Here is a 19,031-nt window from a genome sequence, read left to right on the forward strand (position 1 = left end):
TTCCGCTTATTATATAAAACATTGGGTTTTATTTTAATTCTTGACGGTGAAATTCACAATTGGTTGATTATAAACATGTCTATTTCCGGAATGGGACTATTTGGCGCGGCCGACTTGGCGCGGCCAACTTGGCGCGGCCGACTTGGCGCGAGCCATTTTGGCGCAAAGCCAACTTGGCGCAGGGACACTTTGGCGCAAGCCATCTTGGCGCGAGCCATCTTGGCGCGAGCCATCTTGGCGCGAGTACGTCGGTATATAATATAAAAAATATTTATTGCTCGTACTTTGGTTGGCACCCTGTTATTTATGCTAAGTGTAGGCAACCAAATACACATTTTCATTCACACAAATTCTAATAACTAAATGATCCACGGAGCAAGAAGTTCCACGTTTAGGAGTATGTTTATAATGGGGTGCAGGGCGCGAAGCGCCCGTGTGTCCATTAAAAAGTCGACATTATCCCTCCCCGCGTTGGAGACTATAAAAATTAGGTTATGCTAACAACGGGTGCAATTTTTGTATATTTATATCTATTTTTCTTGGTGCAAGTTCATTCGCGCCAAGGTGGCTCGCGCCAAGATGGCTTGCGCCAAAGTGTCCCTGCGCCAAAGTGTCCCTGCGCCAAAATGTCTCGCGCCAAGTCGGCCGCGCCAAGTTGGCCGCGCCAAGTCGGCCGCGCCGAATTGTCCTAGACCGGTCTATTTCACATTCGCGGAATCAAGTGAACGCATAAAACAAATGCAGGTCTGTAATGTTAAAGTCGATGTAAATAAGCGTGCTACCCTTATGTTTCAACCGAGTTTTTCCTTTAACAAATTTTGTGTCTACCAAATTGGGTTGGTTGGGGTGTAATACTAATAATAAGTGTTGCCTTTAATTTAATCAATAAAATAAATTGACTTCATTAATTTTTTTGAACCACCTCTTAAGAAAATCTAAAAAATATGAATGGAATGATAAATCACAAATACAAACTCATCATATTTTTTGCATTTTAGATAGGATTTATTCAGCAAAATTTAAGGGTGACGTCATCAATTTTTTTAGGAGGGATGAACAAATACATTTTGAACAAAAGTTTACCATGCTTATAATAACTTTAAAATATTCCCAAGATTTCAAAGCATTCGGTTTTGTAATTCCTGATTAAATCGATAAAATAAATTCACGCCTTCATTAATTTTTTTGAGTCACCCTGCATATGCAAATCCAAAAATATGAATGGAATGATAAATCACAAGTACAGACTCATCATATTTTGTACATTTTAGATACGATTTATTCGGAAAACTTTTGAGCTGACGTCATCAGTTTTTTGTAGAAGATAACCAAATATATTTTGACTAAAAATTTATTATGCTCTTTATAACCTTAAAACATCTGCAAGATTTCAAAGCATTCGGTTTTGTAGTTCCTGATTAAATCAATAAAATAAATTTACGCATTCATTAATTTTTTTGAGTCACTCTGTATATGCAAATCCAAAAAATATGAATGGAGTGATAAATGACAAGTACAGGCTCATCATATTTTGTACATTTTAGATATGATTTATTCGGCAAACTTTCGAGCTGACGTCATCAAGTTTTTGGAGGGGATAAGCAAATATATTTTGACTAAACATTTATTATGCTCTTTATGACCTTAAAACATCTGCAAGATTTCAGAGCATTCGGTTTTGTAGTTCCTGATTAAATCAATAAAATATATTTACGCATTCATTAATTTTTTTGAGTCACCCTGTATATGCAAATCCAAAAAATATTAATGGAGTGATAGTTCACAAGTACAGACTCATCATATTTTGTACATTTTAGATATGATTTATTCCACAAACTTTTGAGCTGACGTCATCAAGTTTTTGGAGGGGATAAGCAAATATTTTTTGACTAAAGATTTATGATGCTCTTTATAGCCTTAAAACATCTGCAACATTTCAAAGCATTCTGGTTAGCAGATTAAAAATTAAATTTCAAAATGTTGTTTTATAATTTTGATTTTTTTTCCAAAAATCTGGACGTTTCGGGTGAAAAGTCGATTCAGAGTTGTAAACTACATGTGTAGGACTATGTTATTTTATACAATTGAAAACCCATTTACTATGTACAATTTTGAAGTGACGTCATCGCTTTAGTGGTGGGGATGATTCGACAAATTTTGGTTAGCGTTTTACCATCTACATGATATTCTTAATATAAGTACAAAATTTCACAACAATCGGTCGAGTACTTTCGGAGATTATCTGTCTAATAAAAATCCGTGACAACAGACGGACAAACGGACAGACGGACGGACAGACGGACAGACGGACGGACAGACGGACAGACAGACGGAAATGGGAGACCTATTTCTTCGTCTTCTAGGGGTCATGAAAGATCGAGAAAACGTAAAAGTAGAGAGTCGGCCGACGGACTCGATTACAATACTTCCTTTGCTTACGCTCGGGAAGTAGAAATTGACCCATTTAATTTCCCTGAAATTAACTAATAGAACACAGCAACCTCATTTCATAATGACCTTGCACTGCATATATTGAAATATTTACCCTCAGGAAAATTTAATAAATGAACATTGAAGAGTACGTTCTGATATGCATGCAGAAATGATTGTGCTTTAGGGGTGTAAAAGTTCTGTTTTAATAATTTTAAACATTTTTTCAGTATAGTTTTATCGATTCTTATTTCAACTAGCGGAGATGTTGTAAATGCATAATATCAACGTCGTTGAAGTAAACGGAATTAACTCAACAATAGAGCGTGAGCTTTGTACTCGTACGTGAAAAGTCTGGGTTTCGATCCCCGACAGACAGACGACAAACAAAATGAAATCGGGAGACCTCCATTTCCGTATTCCACTAACTGAAGAGTGTCAAAAATACATCAATTTAACATTCATTTAAAAAAAATACGTTTATTACGACGCTTCCACGTTACGCTCTAGAAATAGAAGCATAACTAATCTAACTTGCATACCTTCATAAATTTTTTAACTCTGACCTACAAAAATTTGTTTCTGCAGCAATGGCAATGAAACTGCATAAGGGGAGAAATAATTATGCAATCACTGTAATACTTTTACACTCATTTTACTAATGAAAATTCTAGCATAAGATACATAAATAATGTAAAATTCAGTATCTGAATTACCTATGGTAACGAGTACATCTGTAAGGACCAAAATTCGGAAATAGACTTCCAGCTTAAAAATACTGTAGACTTCCCTTATCTTACGCCAATGTCTAATCATTAATCAATAATCGGTTAATCACACATCCTTAATCTACAAAAGTGCATAAAAATACTTACTGCTCCCAGTAATTTCGCAAGGTAACACAACTTTTTCACCAATATCTCTAATAAATTCTTCTTCACGTGTATTTATTTGTAACGGAAGGTCAGACATTTTCTTTTCTTCCACAGTATCATCTGTGTCTTCATAATTTCCCCCATAGTTATCGTTGTCATTTTGCATATCATAATCGCTGTCCAGCTCAAAATCATTTGATTTCGAAGGACTGCAGTGAACTGAAAAAGAGCGTACATTACTAGCAAACAACATTTAATTGAACAAATCAAATGTTAATTGTTATTTACAAGTAAATATTGTCATGTAAATAGGTAAACAGATATATAATTAAATCACTAAATCAGTTTTGGAAGTAAAATGCGTTCATCACAAAACTGTTTATCTATGTTATACTGTTTATTCTCTAAATACAATTTCTTTAGTTATTTGATTAAGGGAAATAAGTTATTTCAAAAGGAAACTAAAATCGGGATTACTTAGGAACAATTAATACTCATATTATGAATTTCTCAGTAATAAAAATGTTGTTGACTGTTGACAAATATAAGCATATTTTTAATAATATGTAACACAACGAAATATATTATTAGTGTGTTACCAGAATTGCGCAAAGGGTAGATATAGCCTTTTTGAAAGGTTTGCAGATGTCGTATTTTCTTAATAGGTACGTTATTTAATGAGCATACGGTTTTGTATTTATGGTTTGTTTTATTTATAAATGCCACCAAAAATACTGTCAACTATTTTGTATCTTTTACTTTTCAAGCAAAAGCTAGCGAAACATACTAAAACGATCCATGTGACGAATGGTTTATTTCATACTTACTGTCTCGACGTTCATACCTGTTAGAATAAAAAACTGCTGTATGTCACACTAGCAGACAGCCTATCGTAAAATTCGAAGTATAGGTTAGGTACTTAGGATTACTGCATAAATGATAAAGTACAAACCAAACTTTGAACGATTTTTACTTCCCGAGCGTAAGCAAAGGAAGTATTGTAATCGAGTCCGTCGGCCGACTCTCTACTTTTACGTTTTCTCGATCTTTCATGACCCCTAGAAGACGAAGAAATAGGTCTCCCATTTCCGTCTGTCTGTCCGTCTGTCCGTCCGTCTGTCCGTCTGTCCGTCCGTCTGTCCGTTTGTCCGTCTGTTGTCACGGATTTTTATTAGACAGATAATCTCCGAAAGTACTCGACCGATTGTTGTGAAATTTTGTACTTATATTAAGAATATCATGTAGATGGTAAAACGCTAACCAAAATTTGTCTAATCATCCCCACCACTAATGCGATGACGTCACTTCAAAATTGTACATACTAAATGGGTTTTCAATTGTATAAAATAACATAGTCCTACACATGTAGTTTACAACTCTCAATCGACATTTCACCCGAAACGTCCAGATTTTTGGAAAAAAAAATCAAAATTATAAAACAACATTTTGAAATTTAATTTTTAATCTGCTAACCAGAATGCTTTGAAATGTTGCAGATCTTTTAAGGTTATAAAGAGCATCATAAATCTTTAGTCAAAAAATATTTGCTTATCCCCTCCAAAAACTTGATGACGTCAGCTCAAAAGTTTGTGGAATAATTCATATCTAAAATGTACAAAATATGATGAGTCTGTACTTGTGATCTATCACTCCATTCATATTTTTTGGATTTGCATATACAGGGTGACTCAAAAAAATTAATGAATGCGTAAATTTATTTTACTGATTTACTCAGAAACTACAAAACCGAATGCTTTGAAATCTTGCAGATGTTTTAAGGTTATAAAGAGCATAATAAATGTTTAGTCAAAATATATTTGCTTATCCCCTCCAAAAAATTGATGACGTCAGCTCGAAAGTTTGCCGAATAAATCCTATCTAAACTGTAAAAATATGATGAGTCTGTACTTGTAATTTATCACTCCATTCATATTTTTTGGATTTGCATATACAGGGTGACTCAAAAAAATTAATGAATGCGTAAATATATTTTATTGATTTAATCAGGAACTACAAAACCGAATGCTCTGAAATCTTGCAGATGTTTTAAGGTCATAAAGAGCATAATAAATGTTTACTCAAAATATATTTGCTTATCCCCTCCAAAAACTTGATGACGTCAGCTCGAAAGTTTGCCGAATAAATCATATCTAAAATGTACAAAATATGATGAGTCTGTACTTGTCATTTATCACTCCATTCATATTTTTTGGATTTGCATATACAGAGTGACTCAAAAAAATTAATGAATGCGTAAATATATTTTATTGATTTAATCAGGAACTACAAAACCGAATGCTTCGAAATCTTGAAGATATTTTAAAATTATCATAAGCATGGTAAATTTTTGATCAAAATGTATTTGGTCGTCCCCCCTAAAAAATTTATGACGTCACCACAAAATTTTGCTGAATAAATCCTATCTAAAATGTACAAAATATGGTGAGTCTCTTCTTGTGATTTATCATTCCATTCAAATTTTTTCGATTTGCATATACAGGGTGATTCAAGAAAATAAATGAAAGCGTAAATTTATTTTACTGATTTACTCAGGAACTACAAAACCGAATGCTTCGAAATCTTGAAGATATTTTAAAATTATCATAAGCATGGTAAATTTTTGATCAAAATGTATTTGGTCGTCCCCCCTAAAAAATTTATGACGTCACCACAAAATTTTGCTGAATAAATCCTATCTAAAATGTACAAAATATGGTGAGTCTCTTCTTGTGATTTATCATTCCATTCAAATTTTTTCGATTTGCATATACAGGGTGACTCAAAAAAATTAATGAATGCGTAAATTTATTTTATTGATTTAATCAGGAACTACAAAACCGAATGCTTTGAAATCTTGCAGATGTTTTAAGGTTATAAAGAGCATAATAAATTTTTAGTCAAAATATATTTGGTTATCTTCTACAAAAAACTGATGACGTCAGCTCAAAGGTTTGCCGAATAAATCGTATCTAAAATGTACAAAATATGATGAGTCTGTACTTGTGATTTATCATTCCATTCATATTTTTGGATTTGCATATGCAGGGTGACTCAAAAAAATTAATGAAGGCGTGAATTTATTTTATCGATTTAATCAGGAATTACAAAACCGAATGCTTTGAAATCTTGGGAATATTTTAAAGTTATTATAAGCATGGTAAACTTTTGTTCAAAATGTATTTGTTCATCCCTCCTAAAAAAATTGATGACGTCACCCTTAAATTTTGCTAAATAAATCCTATCTAAAATGCAAAAAATATGATGCGTTTGTACTTGTGATTTATCATTCCATTCATATTTTTTAGATTTTCTTAAGAGGTGGTTCAAAAAAATTAATGAAGTCAATTTATTTTATTGATTAAATTAAAGGCAACACTTATTATTAGTATTACACCCCAACCAACCCAATTTGGTAGACACAAAATTTGTTAAAGGAAAAACTCGGTTGAAACATAAGGGTAGCACGCTTATTTACATCGACTTTAACATTATAGACCTGCATTTGTTTTATGCGCTCACTTGGTTCCGCGAATGTGAAATAGACATGTTTATAATTAACCAATTGTGAATTTCACCGTCAAGAATTAAAATAAAACCCAATGTTTTATATAATAAGCGGAAGTCGAAGCAATAAAACCGATGGTCGTTTTGTTTACAGTTTCTCTGTTTGACTCTCACGTATGCTGTTACGCTTGTCATCTTAAATTAAGAATGTTTATACATAAACGATTTTCAGTTGCCTTTCATATTACTAGACAGCGGATTTTTGTCGGGCTACGTCACGTGTAATCGGTACTAATTCCATAAATATAATTAACGATTTATTAATCAAACGGCTAAGTAAATGAGAACGGGAATTAACAGCAGAGTGCAACGAAACAGTGTTATTCTAATCTCAAATAAACGAAGTGCAGTCCGCAACCGCAATGAATTCGCATCCCGCACGAGCCGTACCGAGTTTGGCCTTGCCTAGCCCGACAGAAATCCGCTCTCTAGATATTGCACACCGACGCCGTATACGTGAGTAAATTGTTTCGTTATTTTATTGATTATAAGAAATCAATATTCAAAACGACCCAATTCATTTTCCCGAAAATTTGGGAATAGAATAATTTTATTCTTAGTATTACACTACATCTATCCCAACTGATATAAGTGTCCTTGCAAAAATGTTGATGACGTCATCACAATTTTTTTTTTAATTCCTACTACAAAAATGCAATGAGAAAAAAAAACACAATAGGCATGCAGTCGTCAAGTTTCCGACAGCGAGGGAAGTACTGTCTAAACTCTTTAGACCAATTTTTTTATTAGATAATCTCCGAAACTACTGGACCGATTGTTGTTTGTATATATGTTACGCCCGACAATCTGTATAATTAGGTATTCTATACAATAGGCAATGTATAGAATGCCTAAAATGTTAAGGTAATGTATGAAATATTCATTTTATACTTTGCCTAGGTATTCTATACAATGCCGAATGTGCAGTGTGTGTGTAAAAAACGACACAATTGTTCTTCATGTAAGAATAAATAATTATTTTTTACTTACTCCATTCTGAGAAGCCAGTAAATCTATTTCTAATTTTTATAGAACTATTTGGTTTCCTAAGTTTTTAATACTTGGTAGGTAGCTACCTGATTATTTCTGAGAAAAATTTTATTATTTTAGTTTACCTAGAAGAATTTTGAGTTTAACGTGATTTAATTGTGATTTTACTATAGTTACACAAAGGTACAAAGTGCCTTTTTTATAGAATAATTTATATATATTGTAAAAAGTTTGTTATTACGTGTAAAAAGTATTCATGTCTTTAATGTTTAATATTATTTCTTTGTGTAGGATCTAGTAACCGAAGAATAAAGAAATATATTTTAGTGCAGTAATTCTTAATTCTACTGCAAAAAAATACCTACTTTTTTAATAAAAATTGTTTTATTTTTACACATTGCCGATGGTCCACCAGGTACTCTATACAATCCTTAGGAGTTGTATACATTACCTAGGCAAAGTATGTAATGGACAATCGTATGCGTAATATTTCATACATTGCCTAGACGCCCCCGGTATTCTACACATTGCCTACGTTTTGTATGGAGTACCTGAATCATACAAATTGCCGGTAACATATATACTAAAAATATCATGTAGATGTAAAACGTTAACCAAAAGTTTGGATAATCATCCCCACCAACAGTTTGACAATGGTCGCTCATTATACTCTCTCATTTTTTATTGATCAAATTAATAACGAGTCACCCCATTTTCTCGAATATGTGAGAATACGCACGTCTTTATAATAATAAAATAATGATAAAATAAGAATTGTAATACTAATATTCAGAACATTTTGTTCGATTGAGGCGTATTAATAATTTTAGTTCTGTGTTTTGAGGTTATAAACATAAATACTTCAAGTTACGCATGTTACTGAGAGGCCATTTTTCCCGTGGATTATCTGCTGTACATATTTTACGTTGTCCGTACGTGCGGCGTCCGGCCAGAGGCGAATTTATAAGAATGCTTATTGTGATGCTAGAGCATCAGGCCCCCGAAGCTCCATCTGGCCTAAACGTAAAGAAAAAGAAAATTTGTCTTTAATTTGATTAATACAAAAATACAATTTCGTCTTCGCCTGAGCGTTTGTTGACACATGACCTCAAGATGTTGCAAAATGCAACATTAGGCACTTCCCGCCGGTCCAGTAGTTTATGATTTGTAGTCTACACAATGAGCTCCCGCCGCCGGACGGCTATGTTTTGTATTCAGTATCAGTTCCTCATTCAGTAATTTCCAAAGTGTATGGTACCTTCCGCATTTATCAGCGAATCTTATAGTTTGTTAGAAATTAAATAATCCATTTGCATAATTAATTTTGTGTGGAACTATTGGAATCAACAATGGTTACGGTATTCAGATAATTAGACGAGTATCTCGGTTTTGTTTAAAATTAACACCACAACTTATTCATTACTCATTAGGTATTACGAGCGAAAAGTCAAAAGTTTTTTTTACACCTCAGACTTTTCTTTTTTTCATCGTATGTATAATAAGGTCCTGAAAACATGTAAATTAAATTTTCGAATCAACTCCAATTCATAACAGGAAAAATTGGACTCCAAATAAATAACAGCATTAGGTCCCTAAAATTCTAGATCTGCGCCAGGGCGTCCCTTTGGATTTTACGCCCCCACGGCGCGGGAGCTGCGGGGGTGTTATTTATGCCACAAAACAAACATCGCAAAATCTAATTTCATAATTTTTCAAAGAAGTGGTATTTGTAGGACTTGTACCTCCGGCGCGAGAGAAGTTCTGTCTAAAGAATTTTAGACCAAATCCTTTTTTATTGATGCGTATTGTTAAGCAAATCGAGACAACTATCCGGTCTCTTTTGGTCTTCATTAAAATATTTTTTGGAGATTTCCTGACACACATAAAATATATGGACTACGAAAATCGCCACCCGCTTATGTGGTAATACCTACGTTCTTCCATGCAACAAAAACCATCAGCGCTCGACAAAAACGTACACTTACATAAGGTAGTTGCTCACATGTATTCATAAAAAAAAGCAATAATAAATATAAGAAAACCCAATTTATTCCCCAAAGGGGTCATTTATTAACAACAAAATAAATATGTTGATCACTGTAGCATCGTGCGTTGGCACGATAAAAACATAAAATATAGGATGGAATTACAGAGAGTTTTTGCAAACTTAACACTCGACAAATGGTTTCACTTCAACAATAATAATAAATCACAAATATGCAGATGCCACTCACTTATAAAAATTGCTCAAAATGCTGTCCTTCTCTGTTAATGCATGGTTGAATTCGCCGGACCATTGAAGTCTACCTCCACTCAGTCATAGCCGGATTTTGACGAATTGTTTCAGCCACACCATTCAGATGTGCAGTTGGTTCTTCCACTGAATTAACGGCGCTCCTGTGCACTAACTCATTCATGAAAAAAACCCTTGCTTTCAAAATGCACGTTTAACCACTGGGTAACATAAGCTTTGAAGGTAGCATTGTTCGTGAAGGGTCCGACACACAATAAAGATGGAAATATCCACACAAAATGCCAATTGACCAATGCTGATTTTGGGCTCTTCATCAACGACATCAAAAATTTCGTGTTCCAGCTCCAGTACCCGATCTGGGCAGTGATAGCCATGATTGTGATGGGGAGTCTGAAATTTCCTGAAATCACTGTACAGACGTTTCGCCTCCTAGGCGTTATCCAGAGCCGCACAGTACACAAGTACCATATCCGTGTATTCTACATTGGTATAAATCATTATACCACCTTTTGTACTGGGAAAACTACTCGAACACGGTGAGAATTCAATGCCAACTGCACGTTTGTAATCAAATCACAAAACCTCTCTGTGTCAACGAAAGTTAATTTGTTTTAATACACTGACTGGCTCGTTAAAACGAAGGGGTGAAAAGGCCAAAAAAATGAAACAGGCACCCTGCACAGTCTACACTTTGACCAGAGTCTTGTGCAGAGTCTGCATCAGGCGTCCATTGACTTCCACTAATTTAAGGGCTTAACTAAAGACCCTTGTAAACTCGCCGCAGTCGAGATGACTGGGAGGGGGTTTGTCGAGATGGACCATAATGAAAATTTTACTGCCACCTGTATTACTCAAGACAGAAGTCGGGGTAAATAGACAAGTTACAACGGTGGATGGTTAAGCCCTCATAAAAATTAGTGGAAGTCAATAGATGCCTCAGGCAGACTCCGCACAAGAGTTCTGGTCAAAGTATAAGGCCTTGTCCGGCAAGTGGGAGACGTTGGGTGCGATTCCCACTGCGGCTGTATTTTTTTTTCGCTTGTTTGGGGTCCGCAGCATCCCCGTTCGAACAGCACAGCGACCGTAAGAGTGGTCGGAGCAATGCCAGCACCTATCACCTCCTTCGCACTCCAGCACTACGAGAGCATTGTAACGGCACAATAACCAAGTTGGTATTGTTGGTATTGGTAAGCGAGGAAAAATAGCAGCCCGCATAGACTAGTGGTAAGGTAACCGCCCGGCAAGTGCGAGACGTTGGGTTCGGTTCCCATCGCGGCTGTAGATTTTTTCTTCGCTTACCAACCAAGTAAACATCACGCAAACACGCCAAAAAAAAATTGGTCTAAAGAGTTTAGACAGTACTTCCCTCGCTGTCGGAAATGTGACGACTGCATGCCTATTATGTTTTTTTTCGCAGTGGATTTCAAAGAATTCGGTTTTGTAGTTCCTGATTAAATCAATAAAATATATTTACGCATTCATTAATTTTTTTGAGTCACTCTGTATATGCAAATCCAAAAAATATGAATGGAGTGATAAATGACAAGTACAGGCTCATCATATTTTGTACATTTTAGATATGATTTATTCGGCAAACTTTCGAGCTGACGTCATCAAGTTTTTGGAGGGGATAAGCAAATATATTTTGACTAAACATTTATTATGCTCTTTATAACCTTAAAACATCTGCAAGATGTCAGAGCATTCCGTTTTGTAGTTCCTGATTAAATCAATAAAATATATTTGCGCATTCATTAATTTTTTTGAGTCACTCTGTATATGCAAATCCAAAAAATATGAATGGAGTGATAAATGACAAGTACAGGCTCATCATATTTTGTACATTTTAGATATGATTTATTCGGCAAACTTTCGAGCTGACGTCATCAAGTTTTTGGAGGGCATAAGCAAATATATTTTGACTAAACATTTATTATGCTCTTTATGACCTTAAAACATCTGCAAGATTTCAGAGCATTCGGTTTTGTAGTTCCTGATTAAATCAATAAAATATATTTACGCATTCATTAATTTTTTTGAGTCACCCTGTATATGCAAATCCAAAAAATATGAATGGAGTGATAGATCACAAGTACAGACTCATCATATTTTGTACATTTTAGATATGATTTATTCCACAAACTTTTGAGCTGACGTCATCAAGTTTTTGGAGGGGATAAGCAAATATTTTTTGACTAAAGATTTATGATGCTCTTTATAGCCTTAAAACATCTGCAACATTTCAAAGCATTCTGGTTAGCAGATTAAAAATTAAATTTCAAAATGTTGTTTTATAATTTTGGTTTTTTTTCCAAAAATCTGGACGTTTCGGGTGAAAAGTCGATTCAGAGTTGTAAACTACATGTGTAGGACTATGTTATTTTATACAATTGAAAACCCATTTACTATGTACAATTTTGAAGTGACGTCATCGCTTTAGTGGTGGGGATGATTAGACAAATTTTGGTTAGCGTTTTACCATCTACATGATATTCTTAATATAAGTACAAAATTTCACAACAATCGGTCGAGTACTTTCGGAGATTATCTGTCTAATAAAAATCCGGGACAACAGACGGACAGACGGACAGACGGACAGACGGACAGACGGACAGACGGACAGACGGACGGACAGACGGACAGACGGACGGACAGACAGACGGAAATGGGAGACCTATTTCTTCGTCTTCTAGGGGTCATGAAAGATCGAGAAAACGTAAAAGTAGAGAGTCGGCCGACGGACTCGATTACAATACTTCCTTTGCTTACGCTCGGGAAGTAAAAATGCAAAAAATAGATAATTCTAAAGATAATATTGGCATTTTTGGCGAAGCTGCAGAAGCAATCACGAATTTAGTACCTGTAGAGTGATTCACGAAGAAGGTTTATGTGTATAATTTACAACGGTTTCGTGAAAAAATTGTCGAGTAAGTTGGAAAAAATCATGCCATTTAAAAGCTTGACTGCCATGGGTTGCGTAAACCGTTAGAATATCGGTGGTTGCATATTTTTTACAGTTTTACAGTGTTGTCTGTGGTGCTTTGATATTAGATCGATCTCTTAAAAATGTGTTTTGAAAATAGATTTTATTAATTACGTACTTTTGTTTGAATGAATTTTAGAAGTAAATTGATCTATTCCAGTTAAGTTTGAATAAACAGTGTTTGTAATATATATTTGTCGGATAATATTGAAATAAGTTAATATACATACAGGGTGTCTCAGAAATAAGTACATTAATTTTAACCAGTAACAGAACTCGTCAAACGGAACAATTTTTTTATCTAGCATTTTTTCGAAAATTCAAGTCGAATTTCGAATTTTCCCACCCATATATTCACGAGCTGTCTATGTTCACCTTAAATAATAACTTAAATAATAACAACACTACAACAATGAGGAAGGTATCCTAGCAACGGTTTTGACACTGACAATCATTTTTACGTCAAGTGTATGTTATTAAACGTTGTCCCTTGAGAGTTTGTTTGGCACAGATTTCTAATTTATAGACGAAATGTGTTGAAATGACTTTGTTTTCAAATTTGGAATGCACCGATATCATTTTAACGTACGGTGAAGCTCGGGGAAACGGCGCTCGCGCCCAAAGAATTTCTTCAGAGAGCCTCCCAAATCGTCGTCTGCCAAATGTGCGCACTTTTAAGAACGTTGCAGCATCTTAGAGAGTACGGATCTTTTAAACTTGCTCCTCAGGATCGGGGTAAGTTACGTAGTAATAGAATTGCTAATATCGAAGAGGCTGTTTTGAAGAGTCTAGTGTGATGTTTCGGAGAGTAGTATTTGGAGTATACTCAGAGAACAACTGTACCCTTTTCAAGACCAGAAAGTTCAGTTATTGAAACCAGCAGACTTACCACGTAGGCAAAACTTTTGTGAGTGGGTTAATAGAAAAATAAACGAACAAGCAAATTTTGTATCTCTCTTGTATATCATCAACTGATGAAGCCGGTTACACGAGGAAAGGTGTAATCAACACCCACATTTGGGCCGATGAAATTCCGGACGCCATTAGGGTGCAGCATTTTCAATTTCTCTCTAAATGTTTGTCATGTTGACAAGGTTAGGAAAATACGTATCCTAGTAACTGTTTTTGACCATAAATTATTAATTATAATTATTAGTGTCCATGGGTGACTGAGGAGTCATGGGCGGGTAACCTTAATTGGGATAAAAGTTTAACAATTTTTAACTTGATAATTAAAAAGTTCTTGACAAAACTCTATTAAAAAAAGTTGTTGAGTTCGATGAGCTCTATAACTGATTAAAATTAATGTACTTATTTCTGAGACACCCTGTATATAACTTCATTATACTAGACAAATGACTCGGACGTAGATACTTGACGCTAGTTTTCTATAAAACAAAGACGCACTTTGTACTGAATACACGAAAAACTGTTTTACTTTTTTTATTGTATGAAACATCAAAAATTGTTTTTAAATTGTATTTCTGGTTGCGTCTTACATTTTTTAGGCGCGGGGCTTCTTGTGAATAACGTTATATATATACAGACAAACATCCTTTACACAGGCAGCAAGAGATTAAACCTGATCAGCAACTAATTTACACAGCAGTAACCTATTACCTAACACCTAAGTAAATGCTACACCTTTAACCATCAAGTTGGTTATTCGTTGTATTGGTATGGCTGGTTGCATATCTGTACCGGCTACTCTGTGAGAAAGTGTTATATTGACTTCTCGTACTAAAAGATTCACTGAATAATGCTAACCACAGATTATTCTGATCCGACACAAACCAATTTTGAGCGAACATGACTCTTATTGAGCAATAACCTCAACCGTCGGGCCAGATGACACACTGTCCGCTAAAAGCCCACATAATTAATGTTCAGGACTTCAGAACCCACCAATAAAAGCCACAGGAACGACAGTAGAGTCGAAGGCGTAAGTTGCGGATCAAGTAGATTTGCAATAGTACCCTACAATTTGATTTGGCAAAATTGTAAAGCTTTAGCCATACATTTAAATGTCAAGTGAAAATGGAATCGGAACCTAACTTATTACCACATTTGATTGTGGCTAAACCCACGTCTATTAAATAGCTTATAATCAGTTATGCAAAGCCGAAGTGATGGGGAATCAATCAGACAAATATTAAATACGACGGCGAGACGTCAGGCGATAAATTTGGCTGGCCGACTGTGCAGTCCCAAACTCAGTTGATTCAGTTCAGGGTTTATGTAAGACCATCACGAAAATTGTGATGTTGAACAGTAATTTTTAATTTTTAAATCAATTTTAACATCTAGGAGAACTCGTATAACTGAGGAAAACCCCGAAAAAGTAAAACCTAATTGTTATTAGGATATTAGGAATTCCCGAGTTGTAGACGAAAACGTGGTCATGCCTGCAATAAGTATATATTATCGGTTTTTTCGGAATTCGAAAACACTGTTAGCAAAAGTTGAAAATAATTTGAGTGTTAGAATTAATTTGTAATCATTTTAGCGCAACCATTACTATCTACACGTTATTTAATATTGACAAAAAATTTAAGACGGAGTCATTTAAGGAAAGTAAAATGTGAAGTGCTATTCGGACTTATCCAGGCGTGAACAGATAAAATAGTCACCCTGTACAAATCTCCTAAAAATTTTGACGTAATCTATGTTTCTCTAATTTGTCTGCAACTTTGATTATATTTAAATTATAAAAATACCTTAATAATGGAAGCAATTATTAATTAGAGTATTAATTTCATGTAAGTACGGCGTGAAATGACTGAATCTGTTGACAATCCTGCTGGATTTTTACTTGAAATTGTTATCATGATGTTTTCTCAAGATCCCTTTATAGTGATTAGGTTAGGGTATATCATGACCTTGAAGAGACATGTTGATGACGTAGAAAGTACCCCCTATGCGGTTAATTTTAAATCTAGTTACTACGGTAAAAATAGTTACGTAAAAATTCCATCTCGTAGTTTTCTCAAAAAATTGGTCTAAAGAGTTTAGACAGTACTTCCCTCGCTGTCGGAAACTTGACGACTGCATGCCTATTATGTTTTTTTTTCTCATTACATTTTTGTAGTGGGAATTTAAAAAAAAATTGTGATGACGTCATCAACATTTTTGCAAGGACACGTATATCAGTTGGGATAGATGTAGTGTAATACTAAGAATAAAATTATTGTGTTCCCAAATTTTCGGGAAAATGAATTGGGTCGTTTTGAATATTGATTTCTTATAATCAATAAAATAACGAAACAATTTACTCACGTATACAGCGCCGGTGTGTAATATCTAGAGAGCGGATTTCTGTCGGGCTAGGCAAGGCCAAACTCGGTACGGCTCGCACGGGATGCGAATTCATTGCCGTTGCGGACTGCACTTCGTTTATTTGAGATTAGAATAACGTTGTTTCGTTGCACTCTGCTGTTAATTCCCGTTCTCATTTACTTAGCCGTTTGATTAATAAATCGTTATTTATATTTATGGAATCCAGCACGTCCCCCCCTATAATCGTGACGTAGCCCGACAGAAATCCGCTGTCTAGTAATATGAGGGGCAACTGAAAATCGTTTATGTATAAACATTCTTAATTTAAGATGACAAGCGTAACAGCATACGTGAGAGTCAAACAGAGAAACTGTAAACAAAACGACCATCGGTTTTATTGCTTCGACTTCCGCTTATTATATAAAACATTGCGTTTTATTTTAATTCTTGACGGTGAAATTCACAATTGGTTGATTATAAACATGTCTATTTCGCATTCGCGGAACCAAGTGACCGCATAAAACAAATGCAGGTCTGTAATGTTAAAGTCGATGTAAATAAGCGTGCTACCCTTATGTTTCAACCGAGTTTTTCCTTTAACAAATTTTGTGTCTACCAAATTGGGTTGGTTGGGGTGTAATACTAATAATAAGTGTTGCCTTTAATTTAATCAATAAAATAAATTGACTTCATTAATTTTTTTGAACCACCTCTTAAGAAAATCTAAAAAATATGAATGGAATGATAAATCACAAGTACAAACTCATCATATTTTTTGCATTTTAGATAGGATTTATTCAGCAAAATTTAAGGGTGACGTCATCAATTTTTTTAGGAGGGATGAACAAATACATTTTGAACAAAAGTTTACCATGCTTATAATAACTTTAAAATATTCCCAAGATTTCAAAGCATTCGGTTTTGTAATTCCTGATTAAATCGATAAAATAAATTCATGCATTCCATTAATTTTTTTGAGTCACCCTGCATATGCGAATCCAAAAATTTGAATGGAATGTTAAATCACAAGTACAGACTCATCATATTTTGTACATTTTAGATACGATTTATTCGGCAAACTTTTGAGCTGACGTCATCAGTTTTTTGTAGAAGATAACCAAATATATTTTGACTAAAAATTTATTATGCTCTTTATAACCTTACAACATCTGCAAGATTTCAAAGCATTCGGTTTTGTAGTTCCTGATTAAATCAATAAAATAAATTTACGCATTCATTAATTTTTTTGAGTCACCCTGTATATGCAAATCGAAAAAATTTGAATGGAATGATAAATCACAAGAAGAGACTCACCATATTTTGTACATTTTAGATAGGATTTATTCAGCAAAATTTTGTGGTGACATCATAAATTTTTTAGGGGGGACGATCAAATACGTTTTGATCAAAAATTTACCATGCTTATGATAATTTTAAAATATCTTCAAGATTTCGAAGCATTCGGTTTTGTAGTTCCTGAGTAAATCAGTAAAATAAATTTACGCTTTCATTTATTTTCTTGAATCACCCTGTATATGCAAATCCAAAAAATATGAATGGAGTGATAGATCACAAGTACAGACTGATCATATTTTGTACATTTTAGATATGATTTATTCGGCAAATTTTCGAGCTGACGGCATCAAGTTTTTGGAGGGGATAAGCAAATATATTTTGACTAAACATTTATTATGCTCTTTATAACCTTAAAGCATCTGCAAGATGTCAGAGCATTCCGTTTTGTAGTTCCTGATTAAATCAATAAAATATATTTACGCATTCATTAATTTTTTTGAGTCACTCTGTATATGCAAATCCAAAAAATATGAATGGAGTGATAAATGACAAGTACAGGCTCATCATATTTTGTACATTTTAGATATGATTTATTCGGCAAACTTTCGAGCTGACGTCATCAAGTTTTTGGAGGGGATAAGCAAATATATTTTGACTAAACATTTATTATGCTCTTTATGACCTTAAAACATCTGCAAGATTTCAGAGCATTCGGTTTTGTAGTTCCTGATTAAATCAATAAAATATATTTACGCATTCATTAATTTTTTTGAGTCACCCTGTATATGCAAATCCAAAAAATATGAATGGAGTGATAGATCACAAGTACAGACTCATCATATTTTGTACATTTTAGATATGATTTATTCCACAAACTTTTGAGCTGACGTCATCAAGTTTTTGGAGGGGATAAGCAAATATTTTTTGACTAAAGATTCATGATGCTCTTTATAGCCTTAAAACATCTGCAATATTTCAAAGCATTCTGGTTAGCAGATTAAAAATTAAATTTCAAAATATTGTTTTATAATTTTGATTTTTTTTCCAAAAATCTGGACGTTTCGGGTGAAAAGTCGATTCAGAATTGTAAACTACATGTGTAGGACTATGTTATTTTATACAATTGAAAACCCATTTACTATGTACAATTTTGAAATGACCTCATCGCATTAGTGGTGGGGATGATTAGACAAATTTTGGTTAGCGTTTTACCATCTACATGATATTCTTAATATAAGTACAAAATTTCACAACAATCGGTCGAGTACTTTCGGAGATTATCTGTCTAATAAAAATCCGGGACGGCAGACGGACAGACGGACGGACAGACGGACGGACAGACGGACAGACGGACAGACGGACA

General features: G+C 34.3%; 1 protein-coding gene across 4 annotated transcripts in view; it reads right to left on the reverse strand.

The window, feature by feature from the left end:
• The window catches only part of LOC135135448 (neural cell adhesion molecule 2-like), an 82,656-nt gene that overhangs the window by 16,673 nt on the left and 46,952 nt on the right, over window positions 1-19,031 (reverse strand). For all 4 annotated transcript variants that reach the window (XM_064064505.1, XM_064064503.1, XM_064064504.1 and 1 more), the window contains exon 2: window positions 3,306-3,524. In XM_064064505.1, coding sequence (XP_063920575.1) covers window positions 3,306-3,524 — 219 coding nt within the window. The remainder of the gene's footprint in view (window positions 1-3,305; window positions 3,525-19,031) is intronic.

Source organism: Zophobas morio, unplaced genomic scaffold (genome assembly GCF_036711695.1).
Source record: "Zophobas morio isolate AGI-343-1 ecotype UQ-CSIRO unplaced genomic scaffold, CSIRO_AGI_Zmor_V1 ptg000024l, whole genome shotgun sequence".
NCBI lineage: Eukaryota > Metazoa > Arthropoda > Insecta > Coleoptera > Tenebrionidae > Zophobas > Zophobas morio.